The sequence below is a fragment of the Macrobrachium nipponense genome, chromosome 6 (genome assembly GCF_015104395.2).
Source record: "Macrobrachium nipponense isolate FS-2020 chromosome 6, ASM1510439v2, whole genome shotgun sequence".
NCBI classification, from domain to species: Eukaryota; Metazoa; Arthropoda; class Malacostraca; order Decapoda; family Palaemonidae; genus Macrobrachium; species Macrobrachium nipponense.
This window is the reverse complement of record NC_061108.1, coordinates 51,311,186-51,336,734: the sequence shown is the minus strand read 5'-3', so window position 1 is coordinate 51,336,734 and position 25,549 is coordinate 51,311,186. Positions and strand designations below refer to the sequence as shown.

General features: G+C 39.0%; 1 protein-coding gene across 1 annotated transcript in view; it reads right to left on the bottom strand.

Annotated features, from left to right (window-relative positions):
• Positions 1-25,549, bottom strand: part of LOC135216777 (uncharacterized) — a 323,230-nt gene that overhangs the window by 27,179 nt on the left and 270,502 nt on the right. The window contains exon 8 of the mRNA XM_064252261.1: positions 17,689-17,838. Coding sequence (XP_064108331.1) covers positions 17,689-17,838 — 150 coding nt within the window. The remainder of the gene's footprint in view (positions 1-17,688; positions 17,839-25,549) is intronic.

Sequence of the window (25,549 nt, the reverse complement as noted above, 5' to 3'; positions counted from 1 at the left end):
CAGCATGGATGGAGTAGTAGTAGTTGCTGCCCACTCTGTGGTCGCTCCCCTCTTGTGGGGGGTTTTGTAGTAGGAGATTTCTATTGGTAAGTGGTTCGTGGTAGTGGTCTCACTCGCCCTAGTGTTCATACCGACACCCTCTTGGAGGGTGAGCGAGTCAGTAGTACTGACCTTTTCTTTATTTTATTTATTCTCTGGTATGTGTTAGTGCATTTACCTTAGAAATAATATATTAAAGGATATTTCGCTGGGCGACACGAACCAATCGCCCAGAAATAGATTTTTCCTTACGTCAAAATCCCTTTTTTAAAAAACCGAACATGTTTATCTAGGTTTTATGTGTCTAGTCAAGGTCTTAAAGTAGTCCATGATAAGGTGTCGGCTATTCATAACTTCCGGTACCTATTAACATAAAAAGGGGGATACAGCACTTTTGCACTGTAGTGGGTATTACAATCGTATGTAAATATGTAACTCTTCAATCATGACAGCTCCTTTAACAGATCTTACGAAGAAGAGCGTAGATTTATTATGGTCTAAAAAGCATCAACAGGCGTTCGATATCTTAAAAGCGGAATAATGCAGCTCACCTAACTTAAAAATCCCTGATTTAAATAAGGAATTTTTTTTTTATTGCAATAGACGCCTCAGACCAAGGGGTAAGAGGGGTATTACTTCAGTAATATGATAAACAGTTCTTCCCTATAGCTTTTTATTCACGTAAACTAAAGCCCTCTGAAAGTAAATATACAGTAATAGGCAAGGAAGGGCTAGGTATCGTTAACTCACTAGTACATTTTAAGTTCATAATCTACGGCTATCCTGTTAAAATCCTTACTGACCATGTCACTTACAGAGTTTTTTCAAAGGCTTTAATCACAGTCCCAAAGGAACTCGGTGACAAATGATCATTCAGGTCTTTGGAGCCAAGATAAGATATCTACCTGGGAAAGCAATTATCATAGCTGACGCATTATCCCGCAATCCCGCACCATACTGCAAAGGACCATTAATTGACTAAAATGATATAGAAACATGCCTTGCCTATGTTAAAACCGTATCTAAAACCAAAAAGAAAAATTCCTTAACCAAGAGATCGCGAGCCATTGAATATTTGGGTTGGAGCGCAGAACTGTTACAAACTGAACAAAGCAAGTGTCAACAGCGATAAGCAAAACAATAAACACCAAACAATAAACACTTCGAACGAAAACAGGGTCAGCAGCAGCTAAGCAAAAAACAATAAACACTTCGAACGGAAACAGGGTCAGCGGCTAAGCAAACAATAAACACTTCGAGCAGAAACCCTAAAGCAAAAGTATAAAGTTATGTGTATCAGAATAATGTAATCAAATGTAATATTATATGTAGGTCCGTGACGAGGAAAACCTGAAGAACACAGCAGATGACTAACGACCAGGTAGTAGTAATAATCTCTTTCATACCAATCGTCATAAACTGGTTGCATTCCGTCATCCAGGGTTCCCTATTATGTCACAGAAAGCCAAATCACTGTTTTACAGGCCTACGATGCTTACAGATATAAAAAGCACATAACTAATTGTAACACGTGTCATGAAAACAAGGGATACACTAAGACACCTGTCAGTTTAGGGGCCTATCCTGTGCCAAATCAATCCTTGAAAGAATATACGTAGAATTATTAACAGAATTACGAGTCTGACAGAGGGAATAAACACTTCTTAGTGTTAATAGTTCCTTGACACGTTATATAGAATTAATAGCACTAAAAACAAACACTGCAATTGAGTGCGTTAGGAATATTTATGAGTGCTAAATCAGTAAACATGGAATTCAACACATAATAATCTGTGACTCGGGTGGTGTAAATCAATAATAATCTCCTTAACACGTTGTGTGAATTCCTATCCATTAAGAAAACCAATAGTATATTTTATCGCCCAGAGTCAATCGGTTTGGTAGAATAACGGATAAATAAAAAAGTGTCAATGTCTTACGAGTTACATTCGTGATATTGGATCCGAACTGGATTATAGTGGTTCTCGTGGTTTTAAATACCTTTATCATTCCTATCTTGTATCTGTAGAAATGATACCGCAAGTAGCCTTATACGGTACGCCGCTAGAACACTTTTCCACATATTCAAGCCAACCATTAATTTATCAAATATATATAAAAAAAAATATATAAATAAATATAAAAAATAAAATAATAGGTATACAAGTGGAGATCAATATAATACACTCCGTAAGAAGTTGGAAGGGTTACAAAATTATAATAAAAAAGGAATCACGATAAATCAACTAAGCAAAAACGTAACCATAGGTTAAATTAAATATCCAAATATATATGCGTAAAGATTTGAACTCTAACTTAACGCTTAAGTAATGACAAATAAGCTAAAAAGTTCAAACACATATCAAAACCTACTGACATATTGTCTTGTCCGGTGATTTATATTCGTAGTCAATGAAAAAAAAAAAATAAAAAAAAATAATAATAAATAAATAAAATAAAATAAAAGAGATTTTAAAGTCAGGAAGTCTAGAAGTGAAAATGTATATCTATGGAATAATCCTATATGAATCTTATACAGGGCAAATAGTATATATAAAATTTGTATGGAAACCCTTTTTTCATTAGTTTGAATAAGGAATATTTAATTTAACATAATTACAATCATGCAGATTTCCAACATGAAACTAATATATTGTTCAATTTTGGTACTGTTTTTTTTCAGACATTCTTTTCGTGTGGGTCGACTATTAAAAAACAAAAAACAAAACAAAAATTTATACTAAGTCGTTTCTTTTACAGCAAGTAACGTAACTCTTAAGCTGGTGGCGACGTCATCAGTTTAGAAGATGCCTGTCGCGTTTGCCGACTAATCATTGTTCTTTATAACCTCAATAAACCGCTTGCAAAGCAGATTGACTGGAGAAAGGAATGCTTAGCTCATGAACTTCACATGTGGTTCATAGGTCACATGACATACCACATAACCTATTCTTATCCGTGTGTGCAATGCAACTTTAGTAAAGGACTTGCAATCATTTTAAAATTAATGAACAAAATAAGCAAATAGAATTTCTATAACAAAAAAAATGAATTAATTTTTCCTGAACCTCATAGACATTTAGAAGTATCAAGATATGTATATGAAATATTTACTTGCAACATTAGCCTATTACAATTCAAGTAAAACATTCATGGGAAAATGTCACATTTTCTTGAAAAACCCAAAGTTTATATAGAAATTAGTTACATAGTGGGTTTTTTCGTTGCATCTCCTACCTATTAATAAAGTTTTTCAAATTAACCTCAGAGGATGCGCGCGAGAAAATTGAATATGAAACTTTTGTTAGGGGCACATAGGATCAGATTTTATCACAACTTAATTTCAGTTAGCATAGAGAAATACAGAATCATGATTAATATTCTCTTTGACTCTTATGTTGCCTGGCAATCTTACAAATAGCTCCGTTTTCCACTTCTTTGTCTAGTAACTTACTACCAGTAATATCGAATTTTCCTTGGGATTCGTATTGATATCTGTTTATTTTTTATAATTATGGATATTTTTACAGTCCTCATAGACCTGGATAGGTTCACTCATTGTTAACGCCATGGATAAAAAAGTTTGTACGGCTGACTCTTTTGAATTCCACAAATATCAGCAAACTCATGTGGGTTAAGTCCGGATCTAAATGGCTTTCTCCCCCTCCCGTATTTGGATGTTGTCTGAATTTACTTTGCCCTTGTTACAAGTATAATTTCACTTGCAGGCTGATTAATGGAACCTGTTACAGTATCCTGCAGTACGAGAGTTTCACATCGCAACTTCATAAAATCGTTCGTCGCTGCGGACGACGGCAGTCGAGTAACAACCGCCTACAATGTGAAAGGAATAAGCACCATCATGGACTTCTTCGACCGACACCGTATCTCGTCGTTAATCTCGTTTTAATGCGGAACGCTCCGGCGGCTGTCAGAAATCGACTACAAAAGGGACATACTTCCGACAATTACGACCCGAAGGATATTCAACTCTACTTTGCTGGCGAAGGACTCGTGCTGGGGATGATTGTATTCATCGCGAACGTAATCGTGTAGCTTAGGATGCAGAGAATAAGTATGAGCGCAAAATAGAACGTTGGACCCGCCCAGGCAAATTTTCCCCTTGTTTTAACCATTGAAATTGGCCGTTTCATTTGGCTATAGGTGGTTGTCTGGAACTGTGTAATGGACGAAAGTTGTTCGAAAGCTAGTTAAATGTGAAGTAGATAACCTCGGTCATGTACCTAATATATAATAAATGATCATAAATAACAGAATCGAAATATATTTTTGCGTGTACGCACTAGGAATCTATATATAAATGATCATAAATAACAGAATCGAAATATATCTTTGCGTGTACGCAATAGGAATCTATTTAAAGTGCACATATATTAATCATAATTATATGAATCCATATACATATGTATAAACAAATCAGGTAGCCTATAATCAATCTGTTACCTTATCTTACCAATATCTGCAGTTATATATGAGTTAGTATATGGATTAATGAATCAGATATATAACATTTAGCATAAAAATCAACGAATCAATCAGCATAAACATTAATAATTTTATCAATTCATATATGAAATTTTTATCAGTTAAAATATGATTTTTATCGTGTTAATCTTCATTCTATGCGATTATCAGAGTACATTAGTATTTTCTGTAGCATATGTATCTTATCGTCGCCGATGGACGTATTAAACGTCTTTCAAAATGTCTCTATGCCGATTGGACGTATTAACGTCGTGTAAAAATGTCTACGTATGCGATTGGCGTCATAAAAACGTCGGCAAAAAAACAAAAAAAAAAGTTTTTTTTAAAAATTACGGAAAAAATACTTATAGGCCTACCAGCCAAAAAACTTTTGTATCAGGCGCCTTGGGGGATGGGCTGATGGGAGTTCACGGATCAAGGCGTTGTTTTGTTTTACAATTGCTACGCAGGCGCGCAAGCGCGAATTTCTTTCTTATCGCACTAAAAAGTACCGTGACACATCTCGGAAATTATTTCGTCACTTTTTTTGACATAATTTTTGCACCATTTTTTTTAAATTATCCTTTACATGAAGTATTATATATGAAAATGTGCGCAATTTCATGTAAAATACAACAAAAAAATACTCATGATTGTAGCTTTTATCAGGTTTTGAAATAGTTTTCATATAAATAACGATAAGTGCAAAAATGTCAACCTTCGGTCAACTTTGACTCTACAGAAATGGTCGAGAAACGCAATTGTAAGCTAAAATTCTTATATTATAATAATATTCAATCATTTGCCTTCATTTTGAAACAAATTGGACGTCTCTAGCACAATATTTCGATTTATGGTTAATTTATGAAAAAACGTTTTCCTCACGTTCGTGCGATAACTCTTCCGATAAATTTTTTCGTGCGATTGTCCTAATGTTTGCACCCTTTAAATTTGCCGTTACATAAAGTTTTATATGGAAATGTGCGCAATTTCATGCACAATACAACAAAAATCAACCCATTGTTGTAGCTTTTATCAGTTTCGAAATATTTTCTATAAATAACGTTAAGTGCAAAAATTTCAACTTTCGGTCAACTTTGACTACCGAAATGGTCGAAAAATGCAATTGTAAGCTAAAACTCTTATATTCTAGTAATATTCAATCATTTAACTTAATTTTGCAACGACTTGGAAGTCTCTAGCACAATATTTCGATTTATGGTGAATTTATGAAAAAAAAAAAAATTTTCCTTACATTCGCGCGGTAAACTCTTCCAAAAAAATCAGAATTTTTTTGTGCGATTGTCGAAATGTTTGCACCATTTAAAATTAGCTGTTACATAAAGTTTTATATATGAAAATGTGCGCAATTTCATGTAGAATACAACTAAAAATGATTGAAGGTTGTAGCTTTTCTCTTTTTCGAAATATTTGCATATAATTCACGATAAAATAGAAAAAAAAACCACATTCGGTCAAATTTGACTCTACCGAAATAGTTGAAAAAACGCAATTGTAAGCTAAAACTCTTACGGCCTAGTAATATTCCGTCATTTTTCTTCATTTTGAAACAAATTTGAAGTCTCTAGAAACAATATTGTGATTTATGGTGAATTTTTGAAAAAATATATTTACCTTCACTCTGCGCGCCGATCGCGGCTGCAAGTCTCCGAAATACGTACATCGCATTATCCTAATATTTTGATCCTTTCATATTAGCCTTTTTATAGAGTTCATATATCAAAATGTGCGCAAATTCATGAAGAAAATACAATAAAAAATAATTGAAGGTTGTAGCTTTTTCCATCTTCGAAATATGCGCATATAAAAAAAAAATATATATAAAAATTTCGACATTCGGTCAAATTTAACTCGTCCGAAATGGTCGAAATCTGCAATTCTAATCTAAAACTCTTACAGTATCGTAATATTCAATCATTTGTCTTAATTTTGAACAAATTGGAAGTCTCTAGAACAATATTTAGAATTACGGTGAATTTTGAAAATAATATTTTTTTACGTCCGCGCGTTACGAATTCATACATCATTTTGTGATAATATTTTTCCGGTGTTGTCTTTTATTGTTTTACTATGTATTATATATCAAAAGGATTGCAATTTAGTGTACAATACAACGAAAAAAAAATTAACTCGTTAGCTTTGACCGTTTTTTGCACAGCGTGATTTGAATACAATTATCTATGAATTTTTTTGTTTTTTTTTCGCTACCATATATCGCATTATTTACATATGATAATTATATTATTTTTTCATTTCTGATGATTGCATACATACTTCAAGCAATGACAAAAAAATGAGCCAAAAATGAACTCTTAATCTTCAAAATAAGCGCGCTGTGATTTTTTGAAAAAAATATTTTTCCGCTCCCCGCGCTCACTCCAAACCGGCGCCGGCATACAGGAGAGGTTTTGATTTTTAGGGCTTCGGCGTAAGATGGTTAATGAAATGAAGTGAAAAACTGTATCAGTATATATCACGTATTCACTATTATTTACGAATATCATATGCATATTATGTCTAATAATTTATTACTTGAATCTGTATTTGTGTACACCATGAATTTTTATTTACTTATATATATATATATATATATATATATATATATAATATTATATATATATATATATATATATATTCACATAGTGTCTGTATCACACTCCTATAATGTCAAGTTTGAGTAATATTCAGTAGTTTGGTTTTTGGTAGCTGACCGAGCTCAATGTAAGTGTTTAAATAATAAAAATATGGAATGTTAGTCCATATATATAAAATACTAAAAACTAAAGAGGTCAACCAGATTGCTTACAGGAATGTGATCAGACTAGAGACGCTAAAGATGACGTATACAATAAAAGTAGGCTAAGATAACATGCCGTCACCTGTAGTCATTCATTTGTTTATAAACTCTAGTCCAAGCTCCCTGCAGACACAACTACCGCGACCTATAATTCAAACGGCCTACGTGATCTGTAGCAATGTCTCATTTTGATGGTGTATTCGTATAGGTAACTATGTCATCTGATTGTAGTTCATATGTTCGAGCTACTATCTGCTTCCTTCATAAACTTGTAACAGAGATGGTAGACAGGGAGAATATGTAAGTGTTTACATAATAAAAATATGGAATGTTAGTCCATATATATAAAAGTCTAAAACTAAAGAGGTCAACCAGATTGCTTGCAGGAATGTGATCAGACTAGAGACGCTAAAGATGACGTATACAATAAGTATGTAAGCTAAGATAACATGCCGTCACCTGTAGTCATTCAATTGTTTATAAACATTAGTCCAAGCTCCCAGCTTGAGACAACTACCCCGACCTATTATTCAAACGGCCTACGTGATCTGTAGCGTGTCTCATTCGAATTGTGTGTTCGTATGAAACTATGTCATCTGATAGTATGTTCATATGTTCGAACTACTGTCTGTTCCTTCATAACTTGTAACAGAGATGGTAGCAGGCAGAACAGAGTAGCATCGTCATTAGAAGACCTGTATCTTTACTAAGCTTTATCATGAGAGAATAGGATTAGCCATCTCATGGCAGAAGCGACCAAGCTATCGCATAGAAGACTTGTACGATCATAGACCTGATCTTCATCATGTAAAACTTCAGAAGAATATACTATTTTTATACCTTGTGTTTTCTACAAGAACCTCCGAACCATGAGTTTAACACATCGTCGTAAAGATAATACCGACTTCGTAAGTGATCTACAAAACCCCAGACACTCCATTGAAGATGGAAGTGCAATACCAACCGACTTAGCGTATAGATTATCGCTAGTCTAACATTACCTCATAGGGCGCCTTATCATACAAGGCACAAGCCCTAATAAATAGAGTTAGCTATCGTCATTAGAAGACCTGTACCTCTTTACCTAAGCTTTATCATGTAGAGAGAATAGAATTAGCCATCATCATTGGCAGAAACGATCAAGCTATCGTCATTAGAAGACTTGTACAATCATACCTGATCTTCACCATGTAAATTCAGAGAATATAAGTATTTTTGTACTTCGTGGTTTCTACTAGATCCTCTCCTCCTCACCGAATCATCATGAGTTTAACACATCGTCGTCATAAACAAGAAGATAATCCCGACTTCGTAAGTGATCTACAAACCCCAAGACACTCCATTGAATATGGAAGTGCAATACCAACCGACTTAGCGTAAGATTATCGCAAGTCTAACATTACCTCATAGGGCGCCTTAATATACAAGGCAACAGCCCTAAAACATATCATGGAATGTATCGTGATATGGAACAGAGCCTTTTCTCGGTATCAAAGTTTGTAATGTTGATTTGGTTAGCTGGTCTGCCTCTTCGTTTGCTGATATGTTCACATGGGCAGGAACCCAACAAAAAGAAACAATGCTACCTCTATACTGGTGCAAAAAGATCCACTACAAGATCTTCAACACTAAGGGATGATCAGTATTGAAGACTTCCAGGGACTGTAAGGCACTTTTAGACACACAAAATATTGTGTAGCTACACACTGGGAGTGTTGCAATAGATTTGCGGACAATTTTTCGAAAACCCCTTATTCGAAAGGCAATTGTTCAAAAAGTTTTTTTTCGAAAACCAAATATTCGAAAACATTAGTTCGAATGTGTAATTGTTCTAATTTACAACTGATCAAAATACATAATATTCGAATAAGCATTTTTTTTAAATGAATATTGTTCGAATCTATAACATATTTTATCTAACTATATAGGTGAATAGGATTAATATTAATAAACTATTAATTTAATTAAAATTTATTAAAGTTTTCCTAACATATCTTTGCACAATTTATCTTCACAATAATCTATTATTGGAAGTAATTCAGGTGAAGATAACTCTTCTACTAAATTTTCAAGTTTCAATGACTTTCTCTGGGATAAATGCCAAGGGTAATAGCATTTGAATTTTGACTGAAAATTCTTTTCTTCCTGACTTGAGTCAAAAAGAAGAAAATCTTCATTCTTGAAAGCCTTCATATACTATTCGACTGGGAATACTATATCCTCCCTATGATTGGGTGTATAGTCCACAATTTTCTTTTGAACAAACCCTTCTAATTGAGCGCTTAATACTGTTGACAGTTGGCAATCCCTGGGTTCCAGATGTGCTAAGATCCGAAGATGCATTTGCAATCATAGTATAATGAGGGGAGTCGCGTGTACCTTTTGCGTCGTCTTTCACTTTTTCAATAAATCTCCGCACTTCTACACCAGTTGGATTACCTGCATGATTATGTTCTTTAGAAACAGTAAAGTCTTCTTTCATTGTTATAGCGCAACATTTACAGTAATCTACAAATTTTATCTTGTATTTGCTTGTCTTTAACAAATAAATGTCCATTCAACAATAACAAGGGCTTTCCTTGTTTACTTTGAACGGCTTAGCTATGATAGGGTTTAAGAGCTTCTCTACTAAATACGAAACTTTCCAAAATAACAATGGGAACTTTAAGGTTTAAAGGATTTGTTAATGGTTTATTTTTATGTTTATTTATTTCTTATTTAAGGTAAATAGAATACAAACAATGCAATTGAGTTGTTTTAAGGTAATTAAAATAAAAACAATGCGATTGAGTTGTTTCTCGAATAACTACACTTTGAGAGAGAGAGAGAGAGAGAGAGAGAGAGAGAGAGAGAGAGAGAGAGAGAGAGAGAGAGAGAGAGAGAGAGAGAGAGGTGCCAATATACAAAACTGCCGTCGGCCTTTTTTCAACAAGTCGACGTTACTTGTGGATTGGAACAATATTCATTTCGAAAAACTGAATATTCGAATATTTTGTATTTCGATCAATTGTAAATTCGAACAATTATACATTCGAACTATTGTTTTCAAATATTTGGTTTTCGAAAAAAAACTTTTCAAACAATTGCCTTTCGAATAATGGTTTTTCGAAAAATTGTCCGCACACGGTTGCAATATGTTCCAGTGCTACTTGGATGCCATACAGTTCAGCTGTAAAGTTTGAGGCAACTGAAGGAAGCACAACTCTTCGGTTAAAAGCTTCACTAATAACTCCACAACCAGCACCAGCATTGGATTTGGAATCATCAGTGAATATAAAACTTGTATCTATATACTCTGATCAAGCTCTAAGAATATTGCCCTCATTTTCTCATCAGACCTATCTCTCTTTGCTCCTTTGAAGTACCTGCAGAATTTCACATCAGGCAACCTTCAGACAGGAGTAACAGTGGACCCCCGGTATTCGCGTTCTCCGGATTAGCGGATTCACACATTCACGAATTTCTCACGGGAACATTTCCCTGCATTATTCACTGAAAATTCGCCTATTCGCAGTATTTTTCTATAAGAAATATCCAGAAATTCCTGTTTTTTATCAATTTCATCATAAAATGCACTTTTAATGATAAAACTATTAAAAAAAACCAAGTATAAAAATTTTTAGCGGGTTTGTCTTGAGTTTTAACTGACAAAATATGCTGTTTTCAGCATTTTTATAGGGGTTCCTACTATTTGCAGATTCTAACTATTCGCGGGGGTCTGGTACGCATCCCCCACGAAAACGGGGGGACCACAAAAGGAATTATGGGAAATTTTTTAATATTTGTATTCTCTAAAATCCCTTTAATTCTATAGATAAAAGGCGTGGAATACCTTGGATGACTTTCGTAAAAACCGTTACAAATATTTCTATTTGTGGGCTCAACGATCTTTGAGACTCTGGTTGAGTCTCGTCGCTTCGTTCTGGACCTCTTTAACTGCCGACTCCGGGAAAAGGTCCGCCCGCCAAATGTTGGAGGAAAGCAACTTATTTGGCTCGTGCCTAATAGTTGCTTCCTGGAGGACATGTTTCCGGCAGTTGACTCTAGCCACCACAAACTCATACAAGTCCGATTGGACTGTATGAGTCTGCGACTTAGCCAACAGCTTGAAGAGCGGTTCAGACGCATAAGAGAGGGCCGCTACTTCCGTCATGACCATAGTGTTTAAGGTCCTTGCCAACCTGACCTTGCCTCGAACTCTGCTTGGATGATGTTGTCCGGAAGCCTGGGAAGTTTCTCGCCGAACTGGTCCATGGCACAGTCCGGTTTAAACTTACCCACCGTAAAGGTGGCTGGCAAGTCCTCCCACATATCACCAAACGAAGGGAGAAGAGGAGATGTGGGGTCTGCTTCTCTTAGCTGAGGTGATGGATCACCTTTCAAGCTGCCTGGATGGTGACATCAGCAATCTTCGTCAGGAAGGGTAAGTGGTGGCTTCCTCTTCCGTCGTGAAGATTTGTGCAATGGGCTCCTTGAAAGGCTTGAAGCCTGGTATTGATACAATCCCAGTCTTCTAAGCAGTGAAGCCATTCCCTCTGAGCGTGATCTCTGCTATAGAGGACTGTCTCCTTCGGGATCTTGTCCTCTCTATTTAGCGCTGCCTCCGTCAGTCTGGCATACCCCATGAAAGGAGGCTGCAGGTTTGCGGGGTGGAACTTGAAGTCCTCAATCCTTCGAGTTCCGCACTCCGGGATGGAGATAAGGCCATCCTTGAAAGGGGCGAAAGCCGCTACTCTCCAAGGGTTACTCATGGAGAATGCCGGGAGAGTGTCATATGCCGGGAGTTGAAGAAGACCGGCACCAACTGTCGGAGAAGTAGCTTGAGGAGCTTGATTAAAGCCAGAAAGGAGGTTCTCTTGGGTGGACATTCTGTCCGAAAGCTGGGTGAACATTTGTTCCATGCTTGACCTCAAGGAACCTACCAAGTCTCCCACCTGCTGCATCATTCCGGCAGAAAACACAGCAGGATCAAAACTACTCGTAGCCACAGAGCCTGACGATGTCCCCGGGAGGACTCTGGTAGAAAAAGGGGAAATCACTGACTCCGCCGGAGTGCGGGATCTCTCCCTGGAGGACTTGCTCCTCGACCCTTTTGGAAGTGAAGCTGATGAAGAAGAAGCTTTCACTTTCTCTGCTCCGGGGTAAGAAGCCGGAGACTTATGAGCCGAAGAAGACGAAGAAGTCTTTTTGGACGACGTCTTCTTAAGGGTTTTCTGCTCTCTGTGACCCTTCACCTTGGGGACCACAGAAGCAGCGGGTGCACTATACGGGAGCTCAGCGCCCGTAAAGCCCTGAAAGGAAGAAGAAGGGACAGGAGATAAAGATCCAGATGCACTCAAGGGAAGCCCTTGAGTGTCCAACATACCTACCTCAACCAATAAATCATCTACACCTATCGCCATAGGCTCTACATTTATGTCCAGAGTGGCGACCTCCGCCGCGATGTCCTGGCCTGGTACTTCCTTAAGGGCTTGCTCCACCTGTTGCTGGATCGCGGCGATCGTCGGAGCCGCCGCAGCAGGGTCGACGTACCCCGTTGACTTGCCTCCGGGGAACAACAGAACAGCCATCCTCTTCTCTAGGATGTAGGGCTGTCCTTTGGTGGCGTTTTTACCGAATCCGCCGACCCAGGCTTTCAGGGTCGCGAAAGCCGCGTCCTTGACTGCGGCAGCCTGAAAGAGAGGGCTATTATTAACACTTAAGTCTAAAGGTGATCCTTAACCACTAGACTACGATGAGCTTAAGCTTAACAATATATCAGAACTCATATTGCATGAACGTGCTGATGACCAAAAGTACTTACTCCCTCCAAAAACTGGTTCACAAGCTCATAACAGATAGAGCAAACTTCATGAAACCAGACCTGAAGATTACCATGACTGGTGGAGCAGGGAGCATGGGTCCTGCAGACCTCATGCCCGCAGGGGTCTTGTAGTACGGCGTTACAGCCGGGATGCTGGCAGTTGGTAGCCTGTAAGTGGAAAGATACATGAGTATCAAGTTTACACTCACAAGACTACTCTAGTACTCCGCTGCATGCCGGAGTTCGATGAAAAAATGGGCATAACCCCTCCCCTGAGATCCTTTGGGTTAAACAGGTGACACAAAAACTCCGGTGTACACCGGAGGAGGAAATTCCATAAACCAGAGGTAAATATATATAGGTATATAACATATAACTATAAGGAAATTTCCAACGGAGGACAGGGGAGGGAACCCAAGCTTAAGCTAAATCACTTAAACTAAACTTAAGCATAGCGAGAATGATATATCGGAGAACGACTCCGAAGAGCGAAGCTGTCCAACGCTACCGGAAGAATGCCCCTAGGGGTAAACGGCGGAGACGATGGAACAACGGATAGCTAAAGGACCTACTGAAATCATATCCGCTCCGGTGGTTGGCGGAGCCTACCACCCTCCCCATAACCGATGGGACGCCGGGGTAGAAGAGCCAGAGGTCCGTCCGTCGTGGGGAGGTAAAACGAGGAGGGAATAAATCAGATCCCTTGTACTCTGGGGAGCGCCGGCGCAACCGGAGAGGGGGGAGGCCAACCCCCCACACACCGGAGCACCCCTGAGCGCAAGGGAGAACAAGGTCACTCCCAGCCTAATGGTCTGGGTCTGTCCAGGCTCCCCTACTCCCTCCGCGAGGGGAGAGAGGGAGCCGGGCCCGGGTGGAGCGAGCAAGGACAGATCCTCCCTCCCTTCTACTCTATGGCGAGAGAAGAAGGGGGGGGAAGGCGACTGGGGACGGGCGTCCAGCGGTACCGCAATCGAGAGTGGACCAAGGTACGATAACACAACACAACCGACCTGGTCGGTATAAAACGCAAGGGTCTCATGCAACCAAACTGACCAGAATGGTGCAGCAAAACTGTATAAGGATGCAACAAAACTGTAAAAAGATAATGCAATAAAATTGCTAAGAACAGAATCTACGGTGGGCCAAGAAAACAGGACCACTAGAGATCCAGGCTATAATGATGCTGGACGCCCAAAGCTAACCATAATCACGTAAAGACTATTACATCGATAAAATAATAATAATAAAAATAGGGGAAAAAATAATGAGTGAAAGAGAAAGGAAGTCCAGGAGTGAACGACTGAATCCGAAGAAAAGTCTAACACTCAGAGCTAGCCTAAGCCGATAAGGAGAGCAATGGCCAGGGTCTGGACAAAGGAAAACACTCAGATGCCTAACACCAGGGGTAGGCTAAATCCCCTAAACGATGTACAGTGTTCCCCCCGTATTCGCGGGGGATGCGTACCGGACCCCCCCGTGAATAGTTAGAATCCGCGAATGTTTGGAACCCCTATAAAAGCGCTGAAAACAGCCTATTTCGTTAGTTAAAACTTAAGAAAAACCACTAAAAATTTTCATACTTGGTTTTTTTAATAGTTTTATCACAAAAAGTGCATTTTATGATGAAATTGATCACAAAAACCAGGAATTTGTAGATATTTCTCATAGAAAAATACCGCGAATGCGCGAACTTTCCGCGAATAATGCGGGGAAACGTTCCCGAGAGAAATCAGCGAATGTGTGAGTCCGCGAATCCGGAGAACGCGAATACGGGGGGTCCACTGTAAATAGTAAAAACAATAATGTAAATAAGTAAAAAGGACTAGAGTAACACGTGAATAAGTGAAAGGAAAGGTTCCAAGGTATGGGAGACCTCGAACCAAACCGAACACGAGGCGAGGGAACGCCATGCGCCAGACCGGGAACCTGTATTCGCACCTAAAAAACGGTAAAACAAGTTCCCAGCTGGAATAAACTAAATCCAAACCTTTTCAGGGCACTTAACTTAGCTGCTGCAATAGCTGCATGTTCCATCTCGACGAATAAAGAGAGATAATCCACAAAAGCACAGAGCAAAAGCAAAACACGTCTGGCTGCTAGTCCGCTAACTGAAAGGATGGCCACCAGAGGCGCGGCAGTCAGCGTGGCGTGGGGTGTAGTGGTAGTAGTTGCCGCCTCGACCTGTGGGTCGGCTCTCTCAGTTGGGGATTTTGGTGTGGGAGAATTCTAAATGGCAAGAAGTTCGTGGTAGTGGTCTCACTCGCCCCAGTTACCATACCGACACCCTTCTTTTATTTGGGTGAGCGAGTCAGTTATACTGACATCTTTTTTATTTATTTTTCTCTGGTATTTGTTAGCTCATTTACCTTAGAAATAATGAACTAAAGGATTATTTCACTGGGCGACACGAACCCATCACCCAGAAATAGATTTTTCCCACGTCAAAATCCTTTTTGCCACAGCAAATGCCAGAGATTTGGGGGGTTTTTGCACTCTAAATCAGTACCAAAGTAATGATGACTGAATATTAGTGACGAACGGAAACCTCCTGTTTAGAGTAATTACGTATATAAGTAAAGCATTTAATAAAGCAGAGCAGAAGTATTCGGTGGTTAAGGAGCTTGCGGCAATAAGGTTTTGTGTGAAAGCATTGTACGGGGTAAAATTTATTATCCGGACGGACCATCGGCCATTAGTGTATATGATTAAGAAGGAGAGTTTGAATGCTAGGATCGCGAGGACGATAGAAGATTTGAGTGAGTTTGATTTTAGGTTAGAATATGTGCCAGGGAGTAAAAATGTGATTGCTGATGCAATGTCTTGGATGCTTGATAGGGGCAACGGTGTCGTAAAGAGTGACTGGGGTCCGAATGTGGTGCCTGAGGGTTTGGTTGTAAAAGAGAGGTATGAACGGGGTGACAGTGTGTGTGAATGTTTGTTTTCAGCGTTGAAAGACTTGGAAGGGAGAGGTCTAGTTGAAGAGGTACCCGGTAGTGCAAATGAGTTGCGAGTGAGGTTGATGAGTGAAGTGCAGAGGGGAGTGGCATATGTGCCGGTTTTTTGTTAAGTCAGCAGTATGTTTGTTGGTGCATGATTGGTTTGGGCATATGGGGAAAAATAAGTTGTGGGGGTGCATGAGACAGAGATTGTATGCGCCTAGGTTGAATAAGATTTGTGTGGATGTGGCTGTTACGTGTGAAGACTGTCAAGAGGGGAAAGTATAAGAGTGTGCATGTGAGTCCACCTGTGTTACGATTGCAGATGAAAGAGCCATTTTAAATGCTTGGATTGATTGTGTTTCATTGCCAAAGACTGTGGGGGGGGATGTGGGAATGATTGTGATAGTGGATCACATGAGTAAATTTGCCTATGCAGTTACCACCAAAGATAAGAGGAGTAAAACTGCTGCACGGATGGTGGGGCAAGTGATGTTGCCTATGTGTGTGTGTAAGCCAGCGAAAGAACTGTTAGAATGATGACAGAGATTTTGCGAATGATGAGTAAAGGTGACAATGATTGAGATATGAGTTAGAACGTGCAGTGTGGGTATATAACACCACACTGCAGAAGAGCATAGGTATGTCTCCTTGTAAGTATGTGTTGAATTTTGAAAGGATTGTTAGGCCGCGGTTGGGTCTGTCTAAATGTGATCGGGATTTGTGGAAAAAAGCGAGTGAAAGGTTTGAAAGTTTTAAGATTGGAGATAAAGTACTGAAAGAGTTGGTTGAGATAGGAAGAATGAATGTGAATAAGGTAAGGGAGAAATTAGTAGGGCCTTTAGAGATTTTAGAAGTGGGACCGAGTGGATTGAGTTATGTGTTAGGGAAATTGCTAGTAGATGGGGGTGTAGATGAGGTTAGGGCACACTGTAACCAGCTCCGTTAGTGGAGGGAAGTACAGTAGTATGTTCGGGAGAATGCGATGAGTGAGTGGTTGAGGGTGAATAAGTGTGAGCCGAGTGTCAGTGAGCAAACGGGTCTGGAAGATCGACAGTTAGTGTTAGTTGAGTATGGAAGAAAGCAGAAGGTAAAGAAAGGGAATGAAAGGGAATAATAATAATAATAATAATAATAATAATAATAAAACAAAATATGTTAAGATATTTATGAAACATTTTGTTTCTTTAATTACCTTATAGTATGGTGGAGCTGTAATTTTCAAAGTAAATTTTGACAATAAAAAATCTCATTCATTAATTCTACACTAAGAAATAAGCTTCTACAGCTTTCTTTTATAATAGTAGGCAGTTTTTCTGGACAACAAGAAAAGGCAAAATACACTGATTGAATCTTAAGCCTCTAAAACTAAAAAAAAACTGTTCATTAATAAACAACATAAAAATGATATTTAGTGCATATAAATTATAGTGATTTAAACATTAATTTTAGAAGTAACGTTCGTAGTAATTATTTTCTGAATAAATGCAGTTTCATCTCTATATTCCTCATACACTCTAGGAAGTATACAATAGCCCAAAAGAAAGAGTAAACACAACCATGACTAGAACTGTTATATTTACAGAAAGAAAACATATTAAACTTACCACATTTCTATCCTTGATGGAGGACTGTAGTTTCTCAAAATATTTCTCTCTCATTAAATCTATCATAAATTCTGACTGCTCTTCCTCAAAGACTGCATATACCTCGATATTAAGCAGATCCCGACAATCTTTACTATTTCCTTTGAATATCTGCAAGATGATCATAAAACAAAGATTTTCATAGTAGGCAGGAGATACGTACCAAAATCTCGAAGATAATTTGTATTCTTCCTGGATATGCAAACCTGAACTTTTTTTGTGGATAACCTTCAGCAACAGCTGGTGGTAGGTAGGGGAGTAGCAGGGTAATAAAGGGACAAATGTGGGGATGGTTTGAGGTGACATTATGATATATATGACTTCAGGGTTGCATACCTACAAAAAAAAAGCAGATTATCTTGAATTTGAACTTTGTTCCTATGAGAATACAAACCCTCAGTTTTATATTATGACTCACTACATGGTGGGGCATCTTGTATCACACAACAAAACTGGGACTGTTCTGAAGGAATCAGAATTTGATATCAGTGGCCTCTATCTTATCCCAAATGAACTGTGCAAAAAGCATGAGACTGAACAGTTGGTTTGCCAATGCTTGGAAATGCCTGCTTCTCAGTACAGTATAGTATCTCTATCTCTCCCAAAGACCAATCCTAGCAATGATCACAAAGGTCGTCAGAATCATAAATCACTTCTCGGTGATCCATGTAAGTTCATGCATATGTACGTACATCAATTACTCAATACGCACATCACTCAATCAATCTGATCTTATAACTTGCCGTACAATTTTTTTTGGTAGCAGGTGTGAGTTCTCAAAAGAGTTACTCTCATGGTTCCCTCAAGGCTCCATAAGACAGACCAACCAATTTCAAATTAGTCTCTTCTAGTTGATCTTGGTCAGAATAGTGAATGTTGATACAATAATGGAATATAAGGACACAAGACAACAGCATTCTATCTCTTTGTCTATGCTGACTACCTAGGTTCAATTCCTATCCTTTACACACTGATATAGCAAAAGCGCATTCTACATTGGCCATTTTCCTCATTACTTTTTCAGGTCTGCGCACGATAATTGTTCACCCCAGTCCCATACATTTTCGTCAAGCAATGTCGGTGGGTTTGGGGGCTCACAGCTGCTACCAAAATTAGATTTTTCCTATGTTAAAACCTGTTTTTGATAACGTAGCCACTGTTCATCCTCAAAGGAGCTTACAAAAGAAATTAACAGGTGATGGAATGCTTTAACTCCCAAAAATGAATAGCAACAATACAGATAAATTTTCGGTCCAAGGTCAAGTCACAAGTTATCAACCACATTCTTTATTACAGATACCCATAGGGTTTGGCAACAAAGAACATGAAAAAACACATGAACTTACAAATACTATAAAGTCATAATTCTAAAGTGACTTACCTAAATATGCCGGATTCGGTCGTGGTATTGTTGTGACTTTCCCAAAAATATCTTAGCATAACCACCACATCATGAAGACCCATGGTTTTCTGCCAAAGTACCTATGGGGTCAGGACTTATCATAACACCTATTGATGCACAGTGTAGTTGAATTTTTTCAAGTTCATGGCAATAATGTTTTAAGAATACTGCCTTTGATGACCACCCTGTATACTCGGAGATCTCTTCAAAAGAAACATTCCCAACGACAGCCAACGATAAATGACCTTCCAGATGTCAAGCAACTTAGGAAAGGAGTGAGGATCTACCTTTTTAAGAAGGGACACTAAAATAATTCACAGCCCATGTAGAGAGAGTGATTTGTTTGTTAGGGTGTAGGAAAACCAGACCAACTGGCACATTTGACATGACCTCTAGGTAAACTTAAGTGCTTGAACTGGGCATAATGTTTTATCTGAAAAACTGAGTTTCCTTATCAGAATTAGAGATTTTCTCTTTAAAAGGTTCTCATTCTTGGCCAAGAATGATGGCCAGACACCAATAATTAATAAATGATGGTTAGCCATAGTGATGTAGCGCAGTCTTCTAAGAGAACCTAGCTCACTAATACGAGCTCCTGATGGCAAATAGTGGGGCAGATAAGAGTAATTTTTTAGAAGAATCGTGAAAATGATGATACAAGCTTCAAATTTGGCACAACTGTTCTCCGAGGGATACTAATCTGCCCGATTGGCCAATTGAAAATCCAAAATGGCGGCCATTTTTTAAGATGGACGCCAAAATAACCACCCGAAGTTGATGTTTTGCTTAGAAATATTTGTAGTTGCCCGAAATGCATGATCTAAGTGTGGATTCCTGTGATTTTAAGCCTGCTGATGTATATTTTCTAGTTTATAACATGGTTAAGGCACAGTATTAAAGGAGTGATTGTTGGGCACTACCAAGGCACATTGGTGACATCACTGCTGTGAAACTCAGCATGGGGTTCAGTGTCAGCTAAGTAGGAACTTTTTGTTGGAATCATACTGCAACAACCTACTAGTGTCCTCAATGCTGCCTAACCAACCCCAAATCAGTTAGGCAGCCGCACCTGAATGGACAGGACGTGACGGCGCGGGCGAGCCAAACCAAGGATAACAGGGTTTTAGTTATCTGGATGGTTTACAGATCGCACGGGACTTATGACACTGGATGAACGATCGGACTAGGTGTATGGCACAGTGCAAGAACCTAGCTGTATCCCATACAGGAAAGTACCTATTGTATATTACAGGACATAAGAGGCCTATTATACTATGTATTACATGTACAGGGTGGTAAAAGGATAAACCCTCGACCCTGAACATCATCATAATCATGGATGCAAACTCTACTTGACGATCATGGAAAACAGACTGGGCAAGGTGTTGCCTATGTCAGGAGGTTAAGAAAGAAGATCTAAAATCTCCCCAGGCCAATCCTGCCAGAAGAGGGGATGATGGATATACAAACCTGGCAAAGAATATTCCTCTGTTTCACTCACTCAATGCGATACCACTCAAGCTAGACCCTGCAAGACTTGACGAAGGCTCTGGGATAGAGGAAACGTTGAGAAAAAATAAGGCACAATATCATGAGAGTTGCAGGCTTCTGTTCAACAACACAAAGTTACACTGAGGTGAAAAAAGAGCAAGTCATATAGGTACTAGTGATGAGGGCAATAGAAGTAAGATTCCACAAAAGCTCCAAGAAACTAAAACAAAAGAATGCTTCTTCTGGTAAACTGAAGTAGGGGAGCTTAGAGAAGCAATGACAATGCAAGTGAATAGGAGAATAAATGAATGTGCCAAAACACTCAGCAATACAAAATTTCTCACCAAACTAAGTGCAGATGTTGTAGCCCAAGAAGTGAAATATCACCCTGGCTGTTTGGTGGCATTTTATAACTGACAACGGGCATACATAAAGGTGCGGGAGCAAGTAAAAGCACAGGAACACTGGGAGGATGCATATCCAATAGCTTTCTCTGAACTAGTCACCTACATCTGCGAGATGAAAAATGCCAGCAAGAGGCCACCGATTTTCAAGCTTGCTGATTTGACCAAACTTTACAAGCAGAGGCTGGAACAGCTTGGTGTTGACTCGCCTGATGTTCATCCTACTCGACTCAAGGATCAGCTGCTTTTGCACATTCCACAGCTGCAAGCTAATCACCAAGGACAAGAAGTTCTGTTGGCTGTTGAAACTGATGTAGGTTCAATCCTATCAGAAGCATCCCGTTATGGTGAAGCGATCCATCTAGCAAAAGTCGCTGGGATAATAAGACGAGACATGCTCCATCAGAAGTCGAATTTCAGCAGCTATTTTCATGACAACGACTTAGAACAGGCTGTGCCACCATCACTGCTTCAGTTTGTGTGGAGGATCGAACATGGTGCAGACAACAAGTCCCAACTCCATCATGGAGCTTTGAAATCAGACTTTGCTACATCACAACTTCTAAAGTACAACTGCATCGCCAAATACAAGGAAGGAACGGATGTCCACAGGCATTCCAAGGACTGGGAGCCACATTTTGCAGTCTACATGGGCCTGTATGTGTTTGCCAAGACGATGAAGAGACACATAATTGAAATGCTCCATGAGAATGGGCTCAGCATATCATATGACTGAGTCCTAGAAATCTCAGCACAGTTAGGAGAAGCAGTTGTTGCACAGTATTTGGAAGATGGAGTAATCTGTCCCCCAGTCTTGAGAAAGAATTTGTTCACAACTGAAACATCTTTACACGGTACAAGTGTGTCCATTTTCCAGCATCCAAACACAGGAAATCCTGGTGATGAAAGTGAGCCACTCAAACTAGATATAGAGTAAAAAATTAAGGTTAAAAAAGTTCCAGAGCTTTCAGAAGCATACACCAATATTCGACCAGCATACTAAAAACCCCAATCCTCCTCCAGTTGCAAGCCAATCCTTACTAGCACCAGAGTTGATCAGGTCACATTTGAAAGAAGAATATTCTTGGTTGGAGGAAGTCCTCCTCACTGAGAATGTGGCTGATGTAGTCAGCATCACATGTTCAGCATATCATGCACCACAGAAAAGGAGCCATCCATTTGAAGTGAGCATATCGGCAATGATGCCAATGTGGCGAGACCAGGCACACTCTGTTGCAACTATCAAGCATGCCATGGAGAAGGTCTGTGATACAGTGGCTTTTTTGAACCCACAGCAGACACCTGTAATTGTTACTGACCATCCGTTGTATGCTCTGGCGAAACAAATACAGTGGAAGTGGCAAGAATATGGAGAGGACAAGTTTGTTGTCATGTTCAGAGGCCTTCATAAAGGAATGGCTTCACTGAGATTGATAGGAACATTACTACAAGAAAGTGGGTGGACCAGTGCCATTGTGGAAGCAGGGGTGGCCTCATCTGGTATATCAGAGTCTTACCTGTCTGCATCCAGTGCTGCAAAGATAAGACAAGCACACAAGATTACAGCTTGCAGCTTGTACAAACTGATGAAGGCATATCATGATTTCTGCTCTGAAGAGTCTAGCACATCAGATATAACTTTTGAGGACTGGTGTGAAAATGGACGAAAGAGAGTCCGCAGTTCCAATTCTGGAGTCTGGTGCTGTACATGGAACTCACAATATTCACTTTCATCTGCTCATTCAGAATAGGAGACTTTAACTTGTACTGTGAAGCACTTTCAGAACTGGTGCCTTACTTCTTTGCAAATAACAATGTTAACTAACAATGTTAACTATGCCCAGTGGATCACTATTCACCTCCGAGATATGATGTCACTCGAACAATAACATCCAGATGTGGCCAAGGAGTTTCACAATGGTAACTTCATCACCCACAAGTTGAGAAGAGAATTCTCTGGCATGGCAATTGATCAAGTGCATGAGTACAATAATGCAGTGATCAAAGGTGACGGAGGAGCAATTGGGTTGACAGAAGACCCGTCAGCATTTCGTAAGTGAAGTGTCGCTGGACCTGAAGTTAGTCGTCTACTAGCTGGATACGAGGCCATGTCTGGTATGAGGGATTCTACATACAGCACCAGACACCACGAGCAGACACCGAGTGCACAGAAATCTTTCTTTGAAAAGGTGAAATCACTCTCTGCAGTGATGCAGGAGATTGGTAACCCATTCAAAGAAGAATCAGCAGACCTGATGGTGTTAGATACAAAGAACATTGCAGACGCAACTCTGCGAGGCAAAGATCAGTTCCTATTATTTATGAAAGAGCTAGAGGATGAAGCTGAAAGTCTTTTCTATCATCCAATCAAGAACAGGCTGAGGGAATTTCTAAGGAGAAAGTCCTAAAAGATGACTGTCAGTTATTCTTGTGACTGTTCATCTCAAGCCAGAACAGACAGTGTGACTTGCAAGAATTCTTCAAGCATGAGAATCAGTCATACCCTGCATCCCTCAGTGACAGCAGCAAAGTATTTATGCTTAATTTTTTATGTAACTTATAAGATTTGAAGCTTTTATGTGCAAATTGAATAACATTAAATAATAAAAATAATAAGTCTCTCTCTCTCTCTCCTTTACTGATATGAGAGAATTTCTATGGTAAATGTATATGTATGTTTATTAATATTTTCAATATTATTAATATATTAATAGTAATATAATAATAATATAATTAATTGTAATTACAAAATTCTTACATGATACGTATTTTGTTTAACCTGATGAGAAGCTCAAAGCCAGAGTTGTCAAATATGTCAATTTGGTACAAGAACCAATCTGAAACATGAGTGATAGGAACAGGGTACAATGGAACCTCGTTTTTTGTACAAAACCGAAACGTATGAAAACCGAAACAATAATATCCATAAGGGGTAGATCTACAGTACTTATCCGCTGCGGCCTAGACTATGGCAGTTGCAGTTTTTCTATGCAGTTTTACCTACTGAACAAGAATTTTAAGTAATATTTATTCGGACGACTGTAATTAACCCCCCAGGGGCCAGTACTAAACAGGGCGAAATACACTGGACGCCCCTAGTGGATGTATCCGCATTTACGTTCCTTGCAGTCCGTGCGGACTGCTTCTGTAGAAATACCCCATAAGGAATAATGTAAATACAATTAATGTGTTCCAGACCCCAAAAGATATTAACAAAAATACATTTTATAGGGAATAAACAGTTTTACATACAGAAAACAAACATTTTTACATACAGAAAACAATAAGAAATAAATATAAATGCCTAATGAAATGAATACATGAACATTTAACATCACTCTTACCTTTATGGAAAACACTTGTTAGTGTCTGAAGAAGGAGAGGAGGGGAGAGGGAGGAAGAAAGGTTATTGTTTGGAAGGAGAATCTCCCTCCAGAAGGACTTCAGGTATCAAGGACCTATTTGGGGTTACTTCTCTTCGTTTTTTTACTGAGACTATCTGAGGTTACTTCCACACTTCGTTTTTTACTGGCACTGGGACCAGTTTGAGAGTTACTGGACCCCTGTCACACAACAAAACTGTCCAGATATTTGTTTCTCTGGCATTTCTTTAAAATATGCCTGAAATTAAACACAACATTGTCATTAGAGACACAGATTACAACTTCTTTGTTGGGATGATAACTCTCCACAAATTTTCTTACATCATTCCACTGTGCAAACATGTCTTTAATCCTTGAAGTGTTCACATTATGTATGCCCATTCGTTTTCTGAATTTTTCAAACCAGCCTCTGCTGGTCTTAAATTCACTAACAGCGGGTTTGTTGTAGGCATTTTCATACTGATATCAGCATGCCACTTCCTCCAACACTTTGCTATGAGTTCTTTCTTAAATTCTATTGTGTTTCTCGCCTGTTTTACTCTTGGACCTTTCTTTGGCCCCATGATGGATTATTTAGCAGTTGCACTCGAATGAAAAAGCACAAGAAGCACAAAAACAACAAACACAAAAGCAGAATGGTTCACTAAAGAAAATGGGATGCTTTGTTTCGGAGCTTGATACTGGGTCCGGTCACGTGCTAGGCCCCAGATGGTGCATTTCCGAGTGTACGAAAACCGAGGAAATGTACGATAACCAAGACAAAATTTAGTAGAAAAAAGTCTATGAAAACCAAAATGTTAAAAAAAAGTGTGATGTACAAAAAGAGAGGCATACAAAAACCGAGGTTTGACTGTTATATACATCCCAAACACAAAAAGGTGAATAGGTTGTCTAAACCTCCACTGAAAACTGAACAGATATTAAAAGACAGCCTATGCACTTCCAGAGCTCTGACTGGTAGCAATAATACGGCCAGCTCAGGCTACAAAACTTCAAATCACAAGGTAGTATGGGGTGCAATAACTGCCTCTTATGACACTGATAACCCTTGGCATGATGCCTCAATGGTTACAACACTCATAACCCTTGGCAAGACACCTCAATGTGTAACCATTCTCCTGATGGCAAATATTGTATTAACG